At 23.3% G+C, this 24,557-nt stretch overlaps 3 protein-coding genes across 4 annotated transcripts; 2 read left to right on the top strand and 1 right to left on the bottom strand.

The window, feature by feature from the left end:
- Positions 1–3,338: 3,338 nt before the first annotated feature.
- On the top strand, positions 3,339–10,268 carry LOC122498129 (probable cytosolic oligopeptidase A). Its single transcript, XM_043605731.1, has 11 exons — positions 3,339–3,546; positions 3,884–4,050; positions 4,395–4,783; positions 4,997–5,153; positions 5,252–5,488; positions 6,197–6,323; positions 6,968–7,349; positions 8,911–9,023; positions 9,282–9,449; positions 9,532–9,663; positions 9,896–10,268. Exons 1-11 carry the CDS (start codon positions 3,461–3,463, stop codon positions 10,134–10,136), a joined length of 2,199 nt encoding a protein of 732 aa, XP_043461666.1. The 5' UTR covers positions 3,339–3,460; the 3' UTR covers positions 10,137–10,268.
- Positions 10,269–10,461: 193 nt separating this feature from the next.
- LOC122498120 (syntaxin-8) lies at positions 10,462–13,910 on the bottom strand. Of its 2 annotated transcripts, none has more exons than XM_043605707.1 (6): positions 13,671–13,910; positions 13,395–13,442; positions 13,047–13,241; positions 11,752–12,008; positions 11,587–11,679; positions 10,462–11,517 (listed from the first exon to the last, which is right to left on the bottom strand). In XM_043605707.1, the coding sequence occupies exons 2-6, from the start codon at positions 13,427–13,429 to the stop codon at positions 11,357–11,359; spliced, it is 741 nt and encodes a 246-aa protein (XP_043461642.1). In that variant the 5' UTR covers positions 13,430–13,442; positions 13,671–13,910; the 3' UTR covers positions 10,462–11,356. The 2 variants fall into 2 exon arrangements, with proteins under 2 accessions (XP_043461642.1, XP_043461652.1); XM_043605717.1 differs by having other exon boundaries at positions 13,395–13,439.
- Positions 13,911–14,139: 229 nt separating this feature from the next.
- Positions 14,140–22,821, top strand: LOC122498190 (solute carrier family 2, facilitated glucose transporter member 10-like). The gene is made up of 6 exons (XM_043605830.1): positions 14,140–14,266; positions 16,206–16,601; positions 17,137–17,703; positions 17,847–18,199; positions 21,472–21,694; positions 21,983–22,821. The coding sequence occupies exons 2-6, from the start codon at positions 16,217–16,219 to the stop codon at positions 22,228–22,230; spliced, it is 1,776 nt and encodes a 591-aa protein (XP_043461765.1). The 5' UTR covers positions 14,140–14,266; positions 16,206–16,216; the 3' UTR covers positions 22,231–22,821.
- The last annotated feature ends 1,736 nt before the right edge of the window (positions 22,822–24,557 follow it).

Below are 24,557 nucleotides of genomic sequence, written 5' to 3'. Positions count from 1 at the left end.
AATTCTTTTTCCGTAGAAAAAGACCTTTAAAATAAGCCTAAGATTATTAAAAAGCGTTCATTATTTTAGAAGTTATTTAAATTTTTGTAAAACATTGAAAATGACGATTTTTAGGAATATCTTCTACAAATTTTGGCCAAATGACTTCTGTAAGGTCTTATTCTTTTCAAAATTTTATCGTCTTTCAAAATATAAACCAAAAAAAATTTTAGTTTTCATGAATTTTATGTTAAAAAATTTTTGTCATTCCTTTAAAAATGGGTGGACTGACAATTGCGGACGGTACTGTACGTTACAACTTTCTGCGCTAAATTATATTTAATTTATTATTTAATAAATAATCAACATAAAAAAAGTCATTAAAAAGAGTATTGCAAATTACTAAAAAGAAATATTGTATTTTGTAAATCATATTTAAACCCAGACACTGTAAAAAATATAGGTTAGTTCAATAAAAACAAACATATGTTTAAAACGTGAAAAGAAAAATAAATACAGAAAAACTACAAAAATTTCTTAGAAAATTATACCTATGTAATGAAGAACACGTAATCAATATTACGTCGAAAATATAATTGATAACAAATGTGTACACATAATTATAACGTATAATGATAACTATTTTAACAATCATACCGCCTTTTTAAACGCTTTTTATTCAACTGTCATCTTTAATCTTGAAGTTGTCTACAGAACAAGCAGTGTTGCCAAATCTACTAATTTTTTCACTGACTTTAATTTTGTAAATTTTTTTTAAATAATATTAATTATTAAATTACTTTTTTTATATAGGTAATATTATTAGATCTATATTTTACAAAAAGTTAATTTTAAAGGAATAATTAATTATTTAATTGTTCTTTGAAATTAAGATTGAAAATTTAAAACTTGCCTTTAACGTTCGGCGACATCTGGTGAGCAATATTTGGAAATTTTTTGTGAAAAACAGTGTTGGTATGGTAAAAATCGTCTCTATAGTTCAACATAAACACGTTGAAACACGTGCAAATGCATAGCGTGTGCGGGGGAAGAAAGAGAATCCAGAAAGTCAAAAATAATCCATGTGATTTCACAGAATTGCTCCGACGCTGACACGGGCTTGTTCTTTTCATCGTTCGGCATTTCCAAGTCATTCTCTGGTAGACTCTCCTGGAGTACTGTTGATTTTAACCAAAGCCAAGGAAGTGTGAATAACGTATTCAAACGCTTTTATAGAAAAGTTTCATTTGTTATTTTGTTTAACAACAAAAACATCAAAATGGTGAGTCATATATTTCATTAATTTCTTTTTTTTTTTTTTTTTTTTGACTAAAATAGTGTTGTGAAAATTTATTTAATTCCCTTTGTAAATATTTGATAATCGTTTTAATGTTAATTTACTATTTTAACATCATGCATTGTTTATAATTGTTTTAAGTAATCCGGTCCGTTTATTATTTAACCCACTATTTTTGAATGTTTTTTAATTTTATTTTCATTAATTTAAATTAGATTTTTTATTTCGATTTTTTTGACTTTCTTATATTCGTTTTAAAGACGCTTACGTCGACGCTTTACTTCTGAAAGATTATATCTCATGAGATCATATGCGCTTGTTCTGTAACACCGGTTTCTAATGTAAACACTTTTTTTCAAAACATTTTCGAGATTTTGACCTTGATTTTATTTACGATCCATAAGTGATATACTTTAATTTGTCATTGCTTTTGGGAAAAAACACTGTCCTGTATTTCATAGCGTAATCCTTTATTTTAATTCGAAGAAATGTTTATAAAGTAAAAAAATAAACTGACAATGCATTGTTTACATTCAAATGGTAATTTTATTTTTTTTTGGAGCGAAAAAAAGTCAAAATAACGCAACGTAAATTTGCTAGGTAAAAAAAATTGTTAGCAGTATATAATAGAGGGGAAATTCTTGGGTTTCTTTTGTACTATAGAATTTATGGTAGCCCTGCTGGCAACCCAATAAATTTCTACCTAGTTTAACGCAGGTGTTTTCAGTCACAAAAATGAGTTTGTGAACAATATTGTTATTGAGAAATAAAAATTATGTATAAAAAATGGGTATTTATTTACTATTTCTTAATCATAATTTTTAACAAATTTTCTATTTTTTTTATAAATAATTCGATTTGTCAAACAATATTTTTTAAAGAAAAAAAAACAAACAAAAGCAAACATAAAAACTAACTTTAAACTTCGGACTGAATGAATGAAAGAATATGAAGATTAATATATAGTTAATGTTTTATTACTAAATAAACTGTTTTAACTTGACAAAATTTGTTTTTTTCTGTATTTTAGGAAAGTGTACCATACGCAGATGAGTGGGCATTATTGAGAGCTCAACGTCAACGGGAGTACGAGCAATATGTGACGTTAACACGCTGGGGAGATTTAATGGATATTACAAATGAAATTGCCCAAAGTTGTACTCCAGCAACATCAAACAACATGCAACAACATTATGTACATGAACAAAGCAATTTTGTCCAAAAAAGTACTCCATTTTCTCAAGGATATTCAGGGGAATTTACTTCCTTCGCTCCTAGGTATTCGTCGTCACATTCTTACAACGTTTTTGGCAAAGGCAGAATGTAATTTCTACCGTTTTGTTTATTTTTTTTTTTTTAATTATTATAGATTTTAAGTACTTTTCTTAATTTTAAAGAAATTGTAAAGTATAATTATGTAAAATGTGTAAGAATTTGAGCTTTAAATCTTAATCTTAAGTATGTATCAATACTATATATGTAAATTCCTGTTTAAGAACAAACAAAAATGTTTTCAATTTAATATTAATATAAACTATTATAGAATTATGTTCAACATTTAAAAAATCAAAAGTATTCGTGTCTTTTAAGTACACTTTCAAACTATATTTTAAGAAATTGTCTATATATTATAATTTATTTTCGAATAAAAATAAGTTTTTCCATAAAATGTTTCTATTTTCTTCTTTTTGTCTTTTTTCCCTTTTTCCTCTAGTACTATTTTTCTTTTATTTGTTTCTATTGTTTTAAAACTGTTTGACATATAATTATACCATAAACATAACCTAAAAAAAATTTTTAAAAATTTTTAAAATAGTCATTAAAAAATTATTTTTAAAACATTTTTTCAAATAATTACTTAAATATGCCTTCAATATTTCACTGATATAGAAAAAGAAACACTCACGTTTTTTTAATAATGAATACACTAATTTCAATTAAATTCCTTATCTTTTGTTTAAAATCTTCCTGAAAATATAAACAAACAAGTTTTTTAATTTTAATTCACATTTTTTACAAGTTGGCGCAGTCGTAGAATTTTTTTTATGCCGAGTTTACTATCTTTATCTCAGTTGCTTTGTGGATGTCGGTAAAATTGTGATTTGTTTTTTAATTAAAAAAAAAATTGGAAAAAAATGAATCAAAAGTGTTAATATTCAATTAAATTATAATAAAAGCGAAACAATGGCTGTTGCTTTTTGTGGTAAAAGATTATTTTTAGCAAGGGCAAATATTTTTAAGGCACAAACAAGAAACAGTTACATCGTTCTGTAAGTATTTTTTTTATAGGTTATGTTCCAGATAATATTGATATAATATTTAAATTGAGAAGTAAATTCTTTCTTTCTCGGCACTAATTTTTAATTCAAATGTTCGATTACTACTTGTTGTGAATAAATAGTATCAACTTATTTTTTTCTGTCTATATTAATATAATTTGCTGCACTAACACAATTGTTATTGAAAATTATATTCAAACAAAGTGTTTTTAATTATGACTAAAAAAAATTGTAAAAATAAATGACTAAAAAGTAGTAAACTACAACTTTTTTTTACATATTCTCATCACATGAGGAGATATTAAGAGAGAATAATTATTTTATTCAGATTACCTGAAATTGGTGAAGATTTACAGGAAAAGAATCCACTTTACTCGGAGGAAACAAAATTACCAGATTTTAAAAGAGTTACATTTGAAAGATGTTTAGCAGCCGTTAATAAACAATCTGTTGAATTTGAACAAAATTTATCATCTCTGGAAAAAGACATCGAAAGTAAATTTATATTTGCCACATTCTAAGAATATATAATTTTATTTACTATTTTCAATCGTCATTTTCATGCCAAACTTTTAATTGTTAATTATCTTAATTTTTATTTATTATTTTTTTTTAATTTTAGAAATTTATTATTTTATTTATTATTTATTAATTAATTTTTAAATATTATTAATTATTAATAGTCCGCATCATTCGGTTTTGGAGAAACTTGAGATTTTTACACGTTTTTACACTATAACTTAACTGTAAATGAAATTAGAATTAAATTAATTAATACCTATTGAAATCTAATATAGAAAATTAATGTCAATATGATTGTTTTATTTTTCAATTAACAGAAAATGAGAATTTCAATATCTTCACCGATTTAATAACTCCAATTGAGGAATCTCAAGTTCCATTAGAATCAACATGGGGTGTCACCAGAGCCTTGTATTTTGGCGATAAGCGCTATATGCTTGGACAATGTTATCCAAATATAAATAGACGTATTAGTGTTGCTCTCGGTTATAAATTTTGCAGTAAACAAATTCACAAGGCATGTAAAAATGCTTTAGAGGACAAAAATAATAAATTCACACCAGAACAGGAAAGGTTAATACAAAAATTTATTTTGGAAGGCAAACTCAATGGTTTAGAATTGAAATCGAAAAAATCACAAGACTTTGTTAAGTATTATTCTGGAAAAATTTCAACCGAACAAACATTATTTTCAAAAAAATTGGAGGTAATTATTTATTTGCACAAAAATATTTTTTATAAATTCTATTTTTATTTGTAAAAAAAAATAGAATTATAGTACTTAAATGAAAAGAGAACTATTTCAAAAATAGTATTTAAATAGAAAGAGAACTATATTTTAAAAATAGTATTTAAATAGAAAGAGAACTATATTAATGATAATAAAAGTATATAATAAGATATAAATTTTTTCCAATAGGCAAAAACGATATCATTTTCACGTACAGTTAGTAATCCACATGTAATGAAAGATTTTCCTGAATTATTTTCGAAATTAGTGGCACAAGATCCAAACAATCCTCATAAGGGTCCGTGGATTATTACTTTACGTCCTCATATCGTCTCAACATTTTTGGGTATAGTAAACTATTTTTTAATAAACAAAATATTATTTGCTTAAAAAATACAAAAAGAAAAATTGAGTTTATAGTTAATAATTATTTAATTTTGTTAGAATACTGTTCCGATAGAGAATTGAGGAAAGAAATTTGGCGAGAAGATGTTTTAAAGTGTTCTCTTTATAAAGAACGAGAAGTGCAAAACAGTACATCACTTGAAAACATAAGGGACTACCGAAAAGAAGTTGCAAATCATTTGGGTTACAAGACTTTCGCCGATATGAGTATGGAAACAAAAATGGCTGGAAGTTTAGAAAATCTTAACAACTTTTTCGATAGTTTACTCGAAGAAGGCAAGTTTCAAATAATATTATTAAAAAAAACATCAAATTATTAAAAATCTTAAATAGTTCATAAATTTTCTTTCTCAAATTAAAAAAAAATTCATGAATATAGAGTTACAGTTGCAATTTTTAGATAATAATTATTTTATCACTTATTTTTGTATTTAAATAATTAAATTCTCGTAGAACTTTTTGATAAGAAAAGAAATTTAGAAATTCTGAAAAACTGAGGTTCTTAAAAAATCGTAATTAAAATTTTTTATAACATTTTAATCACTGTAAAAGTATAATAACATTTAAATGTTATTATTTAAAAAAAATTAATAATATAAAAAATATATTATTTTCCTTTAAAAGTTATTAAGGTTTTGAATAATTTAATTTTACAATTAAAAGCGTTCTGTAAAATTTTACTGAAAAAAATTTTATATTTGAAAGAATTTAATTTTATTACTTTTAAAAATTGTTTTGAAATATAATCCTATTTTTGAAGAATTATGTTTCAAAAAATTAAATTTTTTATCAAATAATACGCTTTTTAACTAAAAAACAAAAATAAAATAAATTAGTTTTAAAATTGAAAAATTTAAATTTAATTTTAAAATTAAAAAACTAAATTTAATTTATTTTAAAAATTGTTTTTCAAATAATTCAGAAATATTTGTGAAATTTAACAATAATTTTTTCCATGAATAAGAATTTTTTTTCTTCTTTTAGCACGACCAGCGCAAGAACGCGAAATAGAGGAATTAAATAAATTTGCTCAAGAAAGAGGATTCGATGATACGTTAAGACAGTGGGACATTCCTTATTGGTCGCGAAAACAACGACGAGCAATATATCAGTAATTATTTTTTATTTCAATTAAATTTTCATTTTCCAATAGTATAGTAGAAAAAAAACTTTTGTTAATAGTTTAGTTTCTTTATTAAGAGATTTCTCAAGGATTTAGAAAATTTCTAAAAGCAGTTTCTTCTAAATTATTTTCACATGTGTTGCGCACATCCGGTTTGCCTCTTTCTTTATTACCTTCTTCCTTTTTATTCTTGTCTCAACTTATACTTGAGACTTTGTATATAGAAATACTTCACTCAGCATGAAATCACTAATATAATTTTAAAAGAACTAAATTTTAATAACAATTGAATCGCCGGTGACCAAAAAGACAAGAAACATCGTTTTAGCTAGTCTCTGGGGTTAAAAATTAAAATTTTTTTAAATTAAATTTAAATTAATATATTATTTAATTTTTAAGGAACTTAATAATTTATAACAAAAAATTTACGTTTTTATAATTAAGTTTTTCGCTTAATTACTTTTTGTCGCCGGTGGTTCAATCAATAACCAACTCGGTAAAATTACTGAGAATAAGAAACAAAAACTCATTAAAAGTCTATAATATTAATAATTTGCACAGTGTGAGATTTTTTTCCTAAAAGAATAATACTACTGATAACCATCAAAATTTAATCTGTACTTATCTCGCAGGTATGAAGAGAACGTTATTCAGGAATATTTTCCACTACCAACAGTTATGGTGTCAATGTTTAAATTGTTGGAAAATTTATTTAACATCAAAATAGAAGAGTATGAAAATCCAAATGTTTGGAATGAAGATGTTCGTTTGTACAATATTTATGATTTGGATTCTTCAATTATAGAGCCAGCGGCTCAATTTTATTTCGATCCCTATGTTCGAGATTATAAAATAAAAACCAATTCAAATGAGGGTGTAATGGTTCCCATCAGAAATAGAAGCAAAGTTTGCGATAGAAATCCACTGGCAGCACTGATATTTAATTTTATGCCTCCAACGTCGGATAAACCTTCGCTTCTCACATTTTTGGATGTTGTGGAATTATTTGACAAAGTAACTATGGAATTTCTTTTCTGTATTTATGAATTCTATTTCTATTCTTTATATTATTACTTTTCATTTATTTTATTTTCAAGGAGTAATTTTTATAATTTTATTAATAATTTACTATTAAATTTAATTAATAATTTACTACTAAATTTACTTAATTTACTTAATAATTAATAATTTACTATTAAAATAAATTCATAACTTATTCAATTTACATTTAAAAAACAAAAGAATTAAGGATTCCCATAGAAATTTAAAAATTAGAAAAGTAACTATTACATTGAATTTTATTTTTACAATAATTGAAAATTAAAGAATTATTGATATTTTTAATAATTTTTCACTACTTTTCATTTAAACAGAGTAATTTTTAGAATTAATTAATTCATTAATTTTACCGATAATTAAGAAGAATTAAATCACTTTTTTTCATCTGATGTTAAATAATTTTTTATTTGCAAATTTTAAAGTTAAATAGTCAAATAATATTTTACATTTGATAGAAATTTATTTTTTGAAAAACTATTTTATTTCCCCTTGCAGAGGATTTCAGGAAATATTAAAGCGGTTGTAAATTTAATTGACAAATGACGAGTTCCCTCATTTTATTATCTATTCAAAAATATCCTCGAGTTAATTTCTGATGGTCAGTAATAAAAGAAAATTTTTGACTTCTTAAAATGCAGGATTACTGACAAATGAGTTTTAATACTTCCTGAAGATTATAAATCTATCGAATAATATTATTATGGAATTTTCAAGGCTACAAAAAAGTAGCCTTTTTTTAGTAGGGATTTTTCCTTTAAACATTTTTTTAGGAACAGAAAATTTTACAATAGTTGTAAAAAAAATAAACTTTACTTCTGTTATTTATTATCTAAAAGTAGAAAATTTTTTTAGTTTATTATTGGTTTTGTCTACTTATTACTATTATTACATTCATAAATTTTTTATAAACTTTTTCTTTTATTAATTTTACAGCAATTTTTTCCATTAATTTTTTGTTAGTATTTTAATTTATATTTATATATTATTATAAATATAAATAATAATTATTATTTTAATTTCAATTTTTTGACAGTATTTTAATGTATTTCGAATTTAGTTTATTATTATAAACAATAGTAATTATTATTATTAATTCTGTTATTATAAATTAATTTTATATTACGGTTATATAATTTTAATTGTTTAAAATAAAATTTTTTTTATTCGTTTTAAGGCAAGTGGAAAATTAAATTTCTCTTTTAGCAAAAAAAAAAAATAGTGAAAAAAATGTTTGTACAATTTTACCTTTACAAATATTAAAGTGAATTGTTATCTTTGTTAGAACGTCTCAACTTAATTTAAAGGATGAGAAAATTCCAGGTAGTTATTGTTGCATACTACGTGCTAAATCTTAATCTTCTTTTAAACCCCTTTATGTTGCCAGGAATCCTCAATATTTACGGTTACCTTCATATATTGTTAGACAACGATAAAAAATTTACTGTGTATAAAATTTTATTTTTTCTATTTACTTTAAACAAATATTTAATTAATGAAAAATATTTTTATTTATCAGTTTGGCAAGGCCCTTCATCATCTTTTAACGAAAACAAATTATATCGAATTGGCCGGTTTGTCAAATGTCGAGTGGGATGCGTCAGATGTTAGCGGACAATTTATGAGTAATTGGTGAGTAAATTACTTTCCAACTGATTTTTTTTTTATTAAAATAATGAAGTAAACGATCACTTTTTAATTATTTTAAAATATTGGAATATTTATTTTTGTAAATTTTAGAGGGAAATTTAAAATAAAAATATCTAAAGATGAATTTAAAATTTAGAAAATTAAATATTCCAAGTTTAAATAAAATAATTGAAAAGATGAAATTTAATTTAAGAATAAAAAAGGTAAAAATATATTTATTTTCCTTTTTATAAAATTCAGGGTTTATGAATCGTCTGTTTTATCTGAAATGGCAAAACATTATAAAACTGGAGAACCTATGCCACAAGAAGCAATTGATAATCTCAGAAATATGAGAACTTTTATGGCTGGTTATAAACTTTGTGAAAAACTTTATTTGTCGCGATTCGATATCCAATTGCACTCAACGTAAGTTTTTTTTTTAATTATTATCTCAATTTTTTGTTTAAAGAAATAAATAATAAAATATTTTCTTTGTTTTTCATTGTAGAGACGAATTTTGGGTACAAATAATGAAACGACTGTGGAAACAGCATTTTGTCATTCCAGAATTCAAAGAAGATTCGCATGTTTGTTCATTTATTGACATATTCGGTGGAAATTTCGCAGCAGCCTATTACACGTATGTTTTTATTATTATTAATATAAAACATCTTTTTGGAACTTAAAAATTAAAATTAATATTTGAAAATTAGAATTAAAATTTGTAAATGATAATTAAATTTCGAAATTAAAATTAAAATTCTTAAAATACAGTTAAAATGTTTAAATTAAATCTAAAAATTTCAATTTTTCTAATTAGCCAAAGAAATATTAATTTACTAGTTTTGATGAATTTGAATTTTATTTTTTAGAATTTTGTGGTCAGAAATGATTGGTGCCGATATATTTAGTGCGTTTCAAGAAATCCCTTCAGGCGACCAAGAACAACAGAAATTAATTGGACGCAGGTATAAAGAAACTTTTCTCTATTCGGGAGGTAGTTCTTCGTCGAATGAATTATTTAGAAGATTTAGAGGACGTGATCCAAGTGTAAAAGCACTTTTAAAGAATTTGGGATTAAAAGTTCCAGTCGAGAAGCAAATCAATACTTAAATACAATGTAGATGAAAATTTATATTCTCAGTTATAACAAAAGAAAAATTTTATTCTTTATTATGTTGCATTGAAGCGCTCAATTATACATTTTTTTAAACTTAAAGATTTTTTCTAAATTTTAGAGAGAGAGAGAGAGAGAAAATTAAAAAAATTTAAACTAGAGAGATTTATTATTCATTTAAATTTAGGTCATTTTAAATTTCTCTTAAAGTAAAAATTATAGTCCTTATTATGACAAAATTTGTAACTTTTGTTATAACTTTTTTATATACTTTTTTCTCCATAGTTTAAGTATGTAAGAACCCAAGTCATTTATATTTTAATTAGAAACAATTCTTGTAAAATATTCTCAATCAATTGCGATGTTTCCTTGCTTTACGACGATAAGTGACAAAAAAAAATATTGGAAAGTAATAGATTTGATATATATTTAATACTGAGTTGTATGTTTGTATATAAATAGCTATTAATCTTAAAGACGTAGTGTAAATAATTGCGAAATTTTCCTTTTTTTAAAAAAATATTGTAATCTTTGTGATTTCTATGGACAAAATTATGACATAAAAATTATTATACGACACATTTGAAATGGAATATTCTGTTTAAAACATGTTTATGAAAATAAATAAACACATTTTAAGTAAATATTTAAATATGAGTCGGTACATTTCTTTATTTGCATATCTAATTTTAAAAATGTCTACAATTTTATTAAGCATATTGCTATATTTTTATGTATATGAATAGTGAAAATTACAAAAATTTACAACAGTAAAAATAAAAGTATTTTCCAAGAATTAAATATTATTTACATTTCTATCAAATATTAGGAGGATAGAAACGCACAACTTAAGAATAAATAATAATTTATAATTAAAAATAAACCTTTGGCATGGCATCGAGTAAAAATACTTTTACATTATAATGCAAATGCTCTTCAAAAAATATTTTTTATTATTTATATATTGTATTAATCAATATTGATCACATTTGACTTATTATGCTCTTTAAATTCTCTTTTAAAATAATAAAAATAGAAAAATAGATTCTTTGTGAAGAATTAAATAAAAAATGTCAACTTATTTTTTATCTTTACAATGTGAGATAAATTAAAAAAATAGTTTCGTAAATTTACTAAAATTTCATTAATTTCATTTTGAAATGTTTCAAAAAATCAACATGAAGTAAGTAAAACTAAATTCTTTATAAATAGAACATTAACAGAAAGAGGTGAGAATTATTGCTATAAAAAGTAAAATAATTACAATCCAATATCCACAGGTTCTGTCCTTTTGACTAATATTTTGCACGGTTCGTGTACCTTCAATTAAACGCTCATCCGTTCTGTCAACGTGATCCGCAAGGTCGTCGATTATTTCTGAAAAAAAATTCTTGTAAATAAATAAATAAAATTAAATCTCAGAATTGTATATTAATTTTTCTTTACCATTATGGTGATCCACTTCGCTGTGTATCGCTTGCGCAATATGTTTTTGCCTCGTAATAACTTTCGATAATTCCTCTAATCCTTTTTCTTGTTCTGAAATTAAGAAAAAAGTTATATTCATAAAAAAAAGATCAAAATAATTGTAATTAAAAATATTATTAGTACCCTCCATTAGTCGTTGTTTTTGAGTTTGAATATCTTCTATCGTCACTTGAACATCTAGAGGTCGATCGTCATCATCGTCAATAGCCCAACTGGTTGTTCCAATATCAGCAAAAGCCGCCGATGAACTTGGAGCCATTAAGGCAGTTCGTGTCATTGCAAGGTCAGCGCCACGAGAATTAAATAGTCGTTGAATTTGCACGTCTTTACTTTGCAATTGTTCAATTTGTCTAGTTCTACGTTCAGCTTCCTCGGCAGTTCTGTCATCCTTTGAATATCAAGGCGAATATACTCATAATTATAATAAATATAAAATATTTATTAATTTTTTTATTTTATTTTACTATTTACAGGATTTGTACTCGATACTTAATTTTAAAAAAAGTAGCTTAAAGAAAGAAAAAAGTGGTAAAAACGTAGCGTTATTGAATAATTAAATATATAATTATGAATTCTTATAAAGAACTTCATCAAAATTTCTTTAAATGATTGGATTTTTTCGAAGAATTTTATTAAAATTTTTAAAAATAATTGCATTTTTAGCGGAATTAATTTAAAATTATAATTAAAAAAAAATTGAAATCCTGTGATGAGTTTTACTATTTATGAAAATAATTGAATTATTTCCACGAATTTTAATAAAGTTTTTAAAATAATTACATACTTGAGAACAATTTTAAAAAAATCTTGTTGAAGAATTGATTTTTTCATTAAATTTTATGAAAATCGTGTTTTAAATAATAGAATTTTTTTGAAAATTGTGTTATTTATGAAAATAATTGAATTCTTTCAAAAAATCTTATTGAAATTATATATTGAAAACAATTGAATTATTATAAAGAATTTCATTACAACTTTTTTCAATAATTGAATTCTTTCAAAGAATTTTATTAAAATTTTTAAGAATAGTTGCATTTTTCGCGGAATTTATTTAAAATTTTATTGTATGTATTAAAAATAATTGAAATCCTGCGATAAGTTTTAAATATTTATATAAAAATAATTGAATTTCTGAGAAGAATTTTATTATTTATAAAAATAATTGGATTCTTGCGAAGAATTTTATAAATATTTTTCGTATAGTGTAAATTTTCAAACATAGAAAAAAGTAGCATTTTGTGTAATAATTAAAAAAAAGTATCCAAATAGTAGCAAATCGTAAAAAATAGTAATAATAATAATAAAAATAATAATTATGATAATGATTGATAATAATAATTTTGTCTTGGTTTTTAGTCAAATAAAAAAATGAATATGAATAAAATAGGTTGTTATTAATATATTTTACTAAAGGATACATATTTCTTTGCTTTGAAGATTCTTCAACTTTTATTTTAAGTTGTTGAACTTCGCCACTGTACTGCCTCATACGAAGACGAATATTAGCTGATAAATTGATAAATGTTTGTGATGTACGAGGTTCCCGATCACGGAGTGTTAATTGCTCCATTATCTCGCGAAATAGTTTCTCACACGCGTCATATTCTGTAAGCCTAACAAAAAAAGACAATATTAATTATATTAAAAAAAAAATTAAAAATTCATCTCAGGAATTTGATAATTATACGCCTAAAAGTGCGATAAGATAATATTGTCTTTATCAAAAAAACTGAGCGTATTGCAAAAAAATTTTATTCCACACTTACCACGGGTCACTGCCTTCTATATTTACAAGAGCCATTGTTAAATATCTTCTGTAATTAAAAATTAATATAAACAATTTTTAATCTGTGAAACAAATGTAAACGAAAATTTCTGTAAATCATTCAACTTTATAGGTTATGTTTACAAATTTCATTGTTTTTAATCTTTTAATATTTAAATCGAATTCGTGGGTTTAAATTTAGAAAACAAAATTAACATATAAAAGTAATTTTTGAAAAAACACAGAAAATAAGGAATTTTTAATATAATAAACACACTTGTCAATAAAAGTTCCTCTTGAAAATAGAAAAACAAGTTTTTTTGAAGCGTTCAAATCATTTTGTTAATAAAAAACATTGTTTTTTTTCATTATTTCGCAATTCTCTATTGTCATAAATAATCAATTATATCTTTGTCATAAAGATTGGCACTTTTTTTTACAAACAATTGTAAAAAATCGAAAACTATTTTTAATAATTTGACTTTTTTTGACAGTTCTGATTATCTTTACTGCGCACGCGCACTAGTCGTCTAAATGTCAAAAAACAAATATAATTTATTGCGCATTTTGCATTTAATAAGAATAAGAATTTATTTTATAGTAAGAAAAATAAAGTCAATTTTCATATATGAAAACTTAATTCATTTTCATTGTTTAATACAATTTCTTTTTAAAAAAGACATATATTTTTTTTTGTATATTAATTTATAATTCCCGCAATTTAAAATTTTGCATACAGTGCTACCAATTTAGTGCTTTTTTGAAATAACCTAGAAAATTTTCACTAGGAAGGACCTTCATCGACTTTTGACATTTTAGAGGAAGGGCCTGTCAAATATATCGTAAACAATTTCTACGTTTTTTGCAATTTTTGTAAGTAATTTAATGGTATTATTTTAATCTGACACTTCTTCTCATTGAATTAAATTTGAAATTTTAAATAACATTAATTTCCAGATGAAAAAAACAAGTGTGTCTGGAAAATTTTTAGAAAACAATGCCTGTTAGAAAAAGTATCCTCAAAAAAAAAATTATACTGTTTATTGTTGAAAATATTTATTGTTTAGTTTTTATATTACGTGTATATTGTTTGTTATTTTTTCTCTATTGTTATAGAAAATCAAAAAATATGTTTACTTAGTTTTTGTAAACGTACATGAAACGATTTTTTAGTTAAAAATAATATCTATAAGAAAAGTGCGTATTTTTCAAAAATATTTTGACTCTCAAACATTTTAGTGCTAATAATTAAATAAATAATTAAATAACAGAAAAATTAAATAAAACTAATTACTTTTTACAGTGTTTTAAGTAACAGGGTGGCCACATGTCAGTAAAGTCAAGAAAATGATAGGAAAAAAAGTTTTTATTAAGGAAATTAAGAAAATTGAGACTTTTTTTGACTTACTTTCAAAAATTGCGACATTTTCGACTTTTCTTTCAAATATTGCAACAAAATACCACATTTTTTTACAGTATAAAATGCAACTTATTTCGATTTTTATAGTGCGAAAAATAACTATAAACACATCTTTCAAAAATTGTTTTTGAATCCTTTTTAGATAAATTAACTTTTACAAATATATCTCTATAATAAAAATGTTTTTGAATAATTGAAACTTTTGTAAAATTTAATTAAAAATAATTAATTTTTTCCAAGTATTTTGCTACAATTTTTGAAAAATTTTAACTGCAAATTTTTAAAATAATTTAATTAACAAAAATTTTAATGAAAAATCTTTAAAAAATGCAAATTAATAAAAATTAGCTTCTAATTTTTTAAAATTCAATATTTCAATTATTTTCAATTAAATATTTTCGAAAATTCAAATATATACAAAAAATAATAACATTTTAGAATTATTTTTAACATTTTTGGAGATAAAAATCATGTTCAAAATTTTTAATTAAAATTTTATTTATAATTTTCAAAAATTCAATGATTTTGAAAAAATTTTACCAAGTTTCAATTATTTTTAAAAGATTTTATAAAAATTTCAATTGTTTAGAAATTTTCCCATAGGATATAATTGATAAACATTTATCCCTCAAAAAATATATAAATGGAATTTTTATATTTAAATAATTGAATTCTCGAAGAACTTTAGGAAAATTATTCAAACTAATTGACTAAGAGGTGAAGTTTAGTTAAAAATTGTTGAAAATAATTGAATTTTGAAAGGGTTTTGGCTGTAATTATTAAATTTCAAAAGGTTTTAAATTTTAATTTTTAAAATTTTGTTTTCCTTGAAGAAATGGACTTTTTCTTCCCTGAAATATTAACAAAATTCTTAGAAATAATTCAAAAAATTTTCAAAATTCCATTTTGTTCAATATCTATTTTCATAAGAAAAATGCCAAAAAAATTCAATTATTTTAAAAAATTTTAATAAAATTCGTCGCAAGAATTCAATTATTTTCAATAAGTTACAAAATTCTTCGGAAAAATTCAATTATTTTAAAAAACATGGACAGTAATTGAATTCTAGAAAAACTTTCCGAAAATTATTTAAAACAATTGATTTAGATATGAAGTTTAGTTGAAAATTGTAGAAAATAATTGAATTCAGGAAGGGTTATACCTAATTGTAATCTTTATAAATTATTAAATTTCATAAATTATAGATACTCATTTTCCATAAACTTTCATATTTTCCTGTAAAAAGAATTTTTGTCAAGGAAAATAATTTTAATTTTTAATTAAGAAAAGTTTATATAATATGCGTATTAAAAACTTGAAAATGAAAAAATAACTTTCTTGTAAATGTTTATTAATTTTTATAATAATTTTCCTTTTTTGTTCTCTCGACAGGCTTCGTCAATATGCGGTTGTTTGGTCGGCGATCCAGTACCGACCAAACAAGAAGACCTATTACTAAACTTCAATATGAAGTACACAACTGGACGAAAATGTCTGACGAAGAAGTGATTGCTGTATTAAAAGAAGATTATCAATGTCTTCCAACAAAAAAATGGAAGAAATCAATTCCAAAGGAAGTGAAGAATCTCACTCCTCTAACATCGGGAAATCAGAATGTTCTCATTCCCGTTGTCGCTGGATTATCCGGTCTTGCTTTTGGTTACGATATGGGAATCGGAAAACCCTTAACAACATTCATGAAACATGATTTCACTCTAAATTGCCATCAGGAGAATACAATTCTCATTGTGTGGTTTGTCGGCGCACTTTTTGGTGGTTTATTCGGAGGTACGAGTCAATTTTTACTATTTTTTATAAAATTATCCAAAAGATTCAATTTTGATTCACATTTGAATTTTTATAAACAAATAATTGAAAATTTTTGAAATAATTGAATCGAAAAATGTAATTATTCTTAAAAATTTTATTAAAATTCGTCGAAAGAATTCAATTATTTCTAGAAACTGTAAAAAAAATTCTTCTCAAGAATTCAATTATTTCCATAAATAGCAAAATTCTTCAGATTTACTAAAGTCTTTTAAATAATATTTAAAAAAAAAATTCTTCAAAAGAATTTAATTATTCATAAAAACTCTAATAAAAATTTTGGCAGCTATTTGTAGATTTATTTATGTTCGAAATAAAATTTAAATTTGATGAGAAAAAAATCCGGAAAAAATTAGGACAAAGCCAGAAATTTTGTTGAACAAAAATAGACACCCTGAATCAATTAAATTTCAATTAACAAAAATTAAATATTTATTTCATATTAAATCTATTCTAACTGGTTGTATTTTATTTGAATAAAAATTTAATTTTCCAGGCTTTTCGATCGACACGTTCGGCAGAAGATTCACAATGATATTGTCGCTGATATTATTAGCGTTTGGTTCAATATTATCGTCGTTGGCGAATCATTATATATTATTTTTAGTCGCGAGAATTGTTTGCGGTTTCTCGGGGACAATTTCCGCCATGTCACATTGCATTTACATGGCCGAAGTTTCTGATAAACGAAAACGAGGTTCGAATATAACTTTACATCAAATTGGCACTGCTACGGGACTTTTGGTCGCTATTATTATTGCCGCCAGCAAAGGCACTGAATGTCAATGGCGATTTATAATTGGTCTCACCTCCGTTCCAGCATTAATTGCCTGCATTATTATTATCATTTTTCTACACAGATCGCCATCGTTTCTTTTATTGAAGAAATTATCGAATATGCCGAAGCACGTGAATCAATTGTCAGCGTCAATTACAGCTTGGTGTTATATTCTGAAAATGTTTATCATCATGACAGTGATGTTGATATTGAGGCAGGGTACGGGACGACATCAAGTACTCGCCTATGCTCCCAGACTCTTCTCACTTCTTGGAATGTGTCCCGGTAAAGAAAAATTTAATTCTAAAACTTTATTTTTTCCCTTTTGTTTTCTTTTTTTTCTCTTTTTTGGGAGAAATTTATTTATGGATTTATTTTTTTTTTATTTTTTCAAAGTTTATAAATAGAAATGAATTGAATTGTTCAAGACGATGCGGATGTGGCGGCTTCGATAGCTCTGGGAATTATAAAAGTCTTCAGTACTTCATTGGCTTTGGCTGTTGTTGAACGCTGTGGACGTCGTACGGCTTTAATAACATCGGCAACAATTTGCATGACTACAATTTCCCTATTGTCATTATTGGCCACAATGGATAGGAGTGACGATTCTTTGAATCTTGTTCGTGAGCCGTGCAAGAATATTCCAAATGTCACTGAAACCATTAATCAAAATGCGAATATACCGATTGGATTTCCGCCTCCCTATCCTCTATTGCCAACGCCTCTTGCGATTATTGCTCCGAATCCGAAACCTTGGACACAAATAAAAACCACTTGCGAGGTAATTATTTAGAATATAAGAAATAGATAATTAAATGTCAATTACATTTTATTTGCATTTAAATTTTTTTCATTTTTTTTTCATTTTATTTATTTTATTCGTTAAAACTTGTTCTTTTTTTCATTTTATTCATCATGTTTGCGTCGTAAACCATGAAATTACCAAGAATTCTTATACAAAACTTTAATTTCTTTTTAATTGTGACACTAATTTCTTTTTAAGGGAATTTGAACAGCTTTAGAAGTCACAGCTTTAGAAAACATGCTTTTCGCAAACTGTAACGTCAGAATGGTTCAAAATACCTTAAATAACTTAATTCTTGAAGAATTATCATAAAATTATTATTATAAATATTACTTAATGAATAATTTTACTCAAATGTTTAAAAATTAATTGAATTTTAAGAGAGTTGCGTTTACAATTTTCATAAAATGATGAACTACAAAAGGTTTCAATTTGAAATTGTATAAAATTTCAATTTTGAATGAATTCAGGCATCGCCAAGAAAATGTAATTATTTTAAAAAATTTAAATTTTTCATAGAAATTCAATTATTTTCAAATATTTTAATAAAATTGTTCGAACAAATCAATTTTTTTAAATACAGGAATTCAATTATTTCAATTAGAATTCATTCAATTATTTACGTAAATAAATCTTCAAAAGAATTCAATTATGTCGATAAATAACAAAATTATTCTTGAAAATTCAATTATTTTGAGGCATTTTAATAAAATTCTTTGTAAAATTCAATTATTTTCATAAATAACAATATTCATCACAAGAATTCAATTATTTTTAAAAGTAATAAATTTCTTCTGGGAAATTAAATTATTTTTAAAAATTCTAATAAAATCGTTCGGAATAATTCCATTATTTTCATAAATAATAAAATGCTTTTTAGGAATTCAATTATTTTCAAAAAAAATTTAATAAAATACCACACATACATTCAATTATTGTCAAAAAATTTTTAATAGAATTCTTTGCAATAGAATTTTATTAAAAACTTTTCGCAATTCAATGATTTTCAATATCTACTATATTTTCATAAAATTTTCAAACAGAATTCAATTATTTAAATTAGAATTTGCATAAAATTAATCGAAAGAAATCAATTATTTAAAAATTTGTATAAAGTTCCTTCTTCGCAAGAATTAAATTATTTTTATAAATATTTAAGGTATTTGTCGCGCAACTGGTCACTCTCAAAAGTTTGTATCTGTTAACTGTACTTATGAAACGATTATGAATGCGAGTTTCCGAAAAACTTTTGCGGACGTACAGTTTGACACACAGATGTTCTCAATGTATATTCATAACCTCTCGCATGAAAAACGATCGTGGCAACGTCGCAAGTTTGGCGTATGGCCGTCTTTAAAATTTCGCGCCAAAAGTAGCAGACGAGCTGTAGTATTTAACAAGCGCTATTGCCACGTTTACGAATTCACCTGTCATTTACAATAAATGTTAAAATAAATTTTCAAGTTTGATGTTAAATATCTTTTAAACAAGACGGTGAAAAATTTTCATTTTTTTTATAAAAGTTCATTTTGGTTCAATAAATAAAACTTTAGTTTTTCTAAAAAATCTGTCGATTAGTATAAGTGCAAAAATTAAAAATCTGTGGTTTTCATATGGTTTTCCTATACCGTACATGTTAAAAATCGAAACTTTGATTTCATTTTTTGAGACTTACAGACGGTCAATTTTATTTTAATAGGCCTTATTTTGTAGATAAATATCCAAAGAATAATTATGTGAAATTTAAAAAAAAACTGTCGAAAACGAATTTACGCGACAAATACCTTAAAACTCATAGCAGGATTTCAATTATTTTTAATACAATTTTAAATGAATTTCGCGAAATATGCAACTATTCTTAAAAAATGTTAATAAAATTCTTTGAAAAAATTCAATTATATAAAAAAATTTCAATGAAATGCTTTATAGTAATTCAATTGTTTTCAATATAATTTTAATAAAATTTTTTGAATGAATTCAATTATTTTCATAAATAATACAATTTGCAAAGAAATTCAATAATTATTATTCAAAAGAAATAAAATTCTTCACAGAAAGTCAATTATGTTAAAATTTCTTTTAAAAAACCCCTTAAAAATTTCAATTATCTTTGTAAATAATAAAATTTTTAGGAAAATTTCAAAAGTTTTCGTTATATCAATGATTTTCAGTATCTAAGATTTTAATAAAATTCTCCAAAAGATTTAATTTATTTAAAAAAAAATTTGATAAAATTCTACGCAGAACATTTAATTATTTTCATAAATAATAAAAATTTTACAGAAATTCTATTATTTACCATTTTTTTAATAAATTTCTTCGCAACATTTAAATTATTATTTACAAAAATAATAAAACTCATAGCAGAATTTTAATTATTTTTAATAAAATTTTAATCGAATTTCTCGAAAAATGTAATTATTCTTAAAAATTTTATTAAAATTCGTCGAAAAAATTCAATTATTTAAAAATTTGTTGATAAAATTCTTTATTTGAATTAAATTGTAAGTAGTATCTAATCTATTATTCGCAATAAATTATTTATTTTTGTATTTAAATAATTAAATTCTATTAGAATTTTCTAATAAAAATTGATTGAAAAATTAATTTTAGTTAAAATTTTAGATAAAAATTATTGAATATTAAAAGCATTATAGAGTGAATTTTTAGAAATAATTGAATTTTGAAAAGGTTTAAAATTAAAATCTTTGAAAATTTGAATTTCTCATACTTTTAACTATTAATTCTGTAGAATTAATTTTTTTGAAAAAGTTTAATTGAATTTTTTATTTTTTAATATATATTTAATTAAAGAATTTTCGAATAATCGAGATTTCGTTAAATTGAATAGTAATCAATTAGATTTGAAAATTCTCAAAGAACTTCTTGTAAAATTATTAAAAATAATTTATTTAAAGATGAATTTTAGTTAAAAATTTTAGAAAATAATAATTGAATTGAAATGATGAAAATAATTTTGAAGAAGTCCCAGTGATAATATTCTTATAAAATAAAATAATGATTTTATCATTTGGTCATTTTTAATTATTAAAAAATATGAAGAAATCGATTACTCCGAGTTGAAGACTCGGAGTGATCGATTTCTTCATGTTTTATAATATAATTATATATAATTTTTATAAATCATTGAATTTAAAATTCTTGAAAACCTTAATTCCTATGAAAAATTAATAATGATTAAATATTTACAATTTGTGTTAAATTGATATTTAAATAATTTATTTCAGCCTCAATCAACATCGGAAGGCTTAACAGGCGGTCTTCAAATTCTCGCCGTGATCACATTATTTGTTTATGAATCGGCGTACGCTTTGGGAATTGGGCCAGTTCCGCTTTTAATTCTTTGTGAAGTGTTTCCTGCAACGATTAGAGGAAGATCGATCGGCTTTTTTGTGATTGTCCTCTGGATTTCGCACGTGTTTGTCTCCGAATCGATTTTCAAAGTGACCAGTAAGATTTTCTTATTTATTATTTCACTTACTCTAAAAACTCTTTCTTCTTTAATGACAAATAATTAATATAATATTAAATTGCAAATTAATATTTTAAAACTAAATTACAAATTTAATATTTTAATAGCGAAATTAATTTTTTTCCTCAGTCTTTGGAAAAATTTGATAATTTATTTGTTAACTGTTTGTTTTTGTTTATTTTAAAAAATCTATTTAAATATTTTTTTGTTTTTAAATTTATCATAAATTTGAAAATGAATTAATCGATTTTTACTTCTCCCTGCAGAAATGCTGACTCTGGCTGGTGCATTTTTACTTTACAGTTTTGTCTGTCTAATAACGATATTTTACGTATTTCTATTTATTCCGGAGACAAAGAGAAAATCACTGAATCAAATTGCTCACGAATTATATAGAGTTTCATTGAAATCGAGAATCTGCGAGAATTTAAGAAGTCTACCGCTTGTCTGTCATATCGAGTGGATTATGAAATACGGCGATAATTCGAATAATGAACAAAGTACGCCCATCTAAACCAAAAGAAAAATAATGCAAAAATAAAAAAAGATATTTGCAAGAAGACAGAAGAAGAAGAAGAAGAAGAAGAAGAAGCAGAAAACGCGGAAAAATAACGTTAAAAACGTAAAATAAAAGGAAAAAAAGTATTATCGCCATTACATTAAAACAAAAAAAATCATCTCTCATCAAAAATTTACGTGCGATTACAAGTTTTACACATTAATTAGAATTATAAACACGTAGAGATTTTTTACTTTACTCCTAAAACAAGAAAAAGAAGAAGTAACTCTACATGATGGACTGAATAATTCTTTTCTTCAGTTTTTCACTGAAAAAATTTTTATTTCGATGAAAAAATTCGAATTTTTGTCCTTCTTTTATTGGAATTCATGAAAATTTCCAAAGACTTTTTGAAATTGAAATATTTTTCTATAGTGCTTTTAAAGAGAATATTCTTTCTTTTACTCTTTTCTTTAATATTACTTTAATATTTTTTATAACTATTCGTGAAAAAAGTATTGACTCTAGTTGTTAATAAGTTTATTTTTTTAAATTTATTTTTTATCCCGTTATAATATTTATATTTATAACCATATAAAACCTGTGATATTATCCTTCTTCTTTTATTTTTTTCTTTTTAAAAAAAAAGAGATTGGAAAATGAAAAATGAATTCTTGTGAAATTTTTCAAAAAGAAAATGAAATTTCCATGATAATTTTTATTTAAAGGATTTTTTTACAAACAATTAAATTTAATTAATTACTATTATTAATTAAATTTTAAATTAATAAATTAATTGATATTAATTAAATTAATATTAATTAACTTTAATCGAATGATGTTTAAAATATTAAAATGAATTGAATTCAGATATTTTCTATTTTTATATCATATTTAAAATTATTTATCTTATTGCAATTGTTATATTTTTAATTAATTTATTATGCAAAAAGGAAATTCACTTTCTTACTTTTAGAATAAAAAAAAAGTAAATTATATAAAATGAATAATATATTAAAATTTACACGAAAAATACACTCTTATTTGTCAATTTTATCTCACATGTTACAGAAAAAAAACAACTTTTGTATTCTTATACACAATTTTTTCTTCATTTATTCTTAACGAATTTTACTGTAGATCTTAAATCTATCTAAAAACTATCACAGTTACATTATTTAAGTATATTTAAATAATAAGCAATTTAGAAATAGAAAAAGATCGTGTCGAAACTTCAGTTTTATGTAGTTTTTGTGTATATAAAAAAATAAATTAAACATTTAGAGAATATTTATATCTGAATTAGTAAAATAAAGTACAAAATACAAAAAATTAGTGTTTCTTTTTAAAAATCTTTAAATTGATGTTTTAAATTGTTAAAATGATTATTAAATCATTTATATTAAAAATTGAAGTTAAATTTTATTTTATTTAAACTTATTGAGTGCTTTTTAGTTTGGGAAAATTTTATTTGAACAATTAAAATAACAATATTTCTTGTATTCATTTATACATAAATTTATTTCAATTGTAAATTTTTACAAAAATGTAAAAAACAAAAATTGATACAAAACTTTTTTTCTTATTATATTTTATATATAAAAGCAGTTGTGTTTGAGAAATATATAATCTTTCTCTGGAAGACTATAAAAAATCACATGTGTTTATAGCAAGTGTGTAACGAATATTTAATAATTTTGCAGTACTGCAAAAAAAGGAATGGTAATAAAAAGACAAAAGTATGTTAAAAAAAGAAGAGAGAAAAATCATTTCTTTCTCTATTTCCTTCTGTTCTTTTTTTTATATATTCTCACTTTTTTGTCTTTTCTCTTCCACAACACTTGCTTCGAGAAAAATAAAATGCTTACAGAATAAAATAAAAATTCTCCATATATAAAAAAATATATATAGAAATAAAAGTATTGTATAAAAAAAACGTGTAAAGAACGTATAAAAAAGTATTAAAAAATTTGTATAAAAGTTAAAAAACTATTTACAAGCGCAGACAACTGCAAATCTATTTTATAAAACAATAGATTTTGTCACATCCTTAAAATAATACTGTAGAATTTATTTTTTTCTTATCTTCAAAATTGATACAGATTTTATTTTTTTTCAATATTAACTTTCAGAAAAAAGTTTATTCAGTTCATTTGAAAATATGAAAATTGTTATTAAGCGTCGATCATAATTTTAGAAGAGGAAATTTCTTCTTTACTTAAAATAAATTTTGCGAAGGGGAAAAAGTTAAAGTTAAAGAAAATTTTTAAGTTTTTGGAAAATTCAATTATTTCAAAACATTTTTTTAATTTTTTTGCGTATTTCTTCAAAAAAATGATTAT

The sequence above is a fragment of the Leptopilina heterotoma genome, unplaced genomic scaffold (assembly GCF_015476425.1).
Source record: "Leptopilina heterotoma isolate Lh14 unplaced genomic scaffold, ASM1547642v1 Lhet_10, whole genome shotgun sequence".
Classification (NCBI taxonomy): domain Eukaryota; kingdom Metazoa; phylum Arthropoda; class Insecta; order Hymenoptera; family Figitidae; genus Leptopilina; species Leptopilina heterotoma.
The sequence above is the reverse complement of the archived record's forward strand: the minus strand, read 5'-3'. Positions and strand labels throughout refer to the sequence as shown.

Excerpts from the sequence above, each read along its gene's own strand:
- LOC122498190 (XM_043605830.1), top strand. The coding sequence starts at position 16,217 with ATGCGGTTGTTTGGTCGGCGATCCAGTACCGACCAAACAAGAAGACCT. Across the intron at positions 16,602-17,136 it reads TTTTGGTGGTTTATTCGGAG|GCTTTTCGATCGACACGTTC; the intron begins GTACGAGTCAAT and ends TTAATTTTCCAG. Across the intron at positions 21,695-21,982 it reads ATCGATTTTCAAAGTGACCA|AAATGCTGACTCTGGCTGGT; the intron begins GTAAGATTTTCT and ends TTCTCCCTGCAG.
- LOC122498129 (XM_043605731.1), top strand. The coding sequence starts at position 3,461 with ATGGCTGTTGCTTTTTGTGGTAAAAGATTATTTTTAGCAAGGGCAAAT. Across the intron at positions 4,051-4,394 it reads TCTGGAAAAAGACATCGAAA|AAAATGAGAATTTCAATATC; the intron begins GTAAATTTATAT and ends TTCAATTAACAG. Across the intron at positions 9,664-9,895 it reads TTCGCAGCAGCCTATTACAC|AATTTTGTGGTCAGAAATGA; the intron begins GTATGTTTTTAT and ends TTTATTTTTTAG.
- LOC122498120 (XM_043605707.1), bottom strand. The coding sequence starts at position 13,429 with ATGGCTCTTGTAAATATAGAAGGCAGTGACCCGTG. Across the intron at positions 13,242-13,394 it reads ATAGAAGGCAGTGACCCGTG|GCTTACAGAATATGACGCGT; the intron begins GTAAGTGTGGAA and ends TTTTTTTGTTAG. Across the intron at positions 11,680-11,751 it reads AAAACAACGACTAATGGAGG|AACAAGAAAAAGGATTAGAG; the intron begins GTACTAATAATA and ends TCTTAATTTCAG.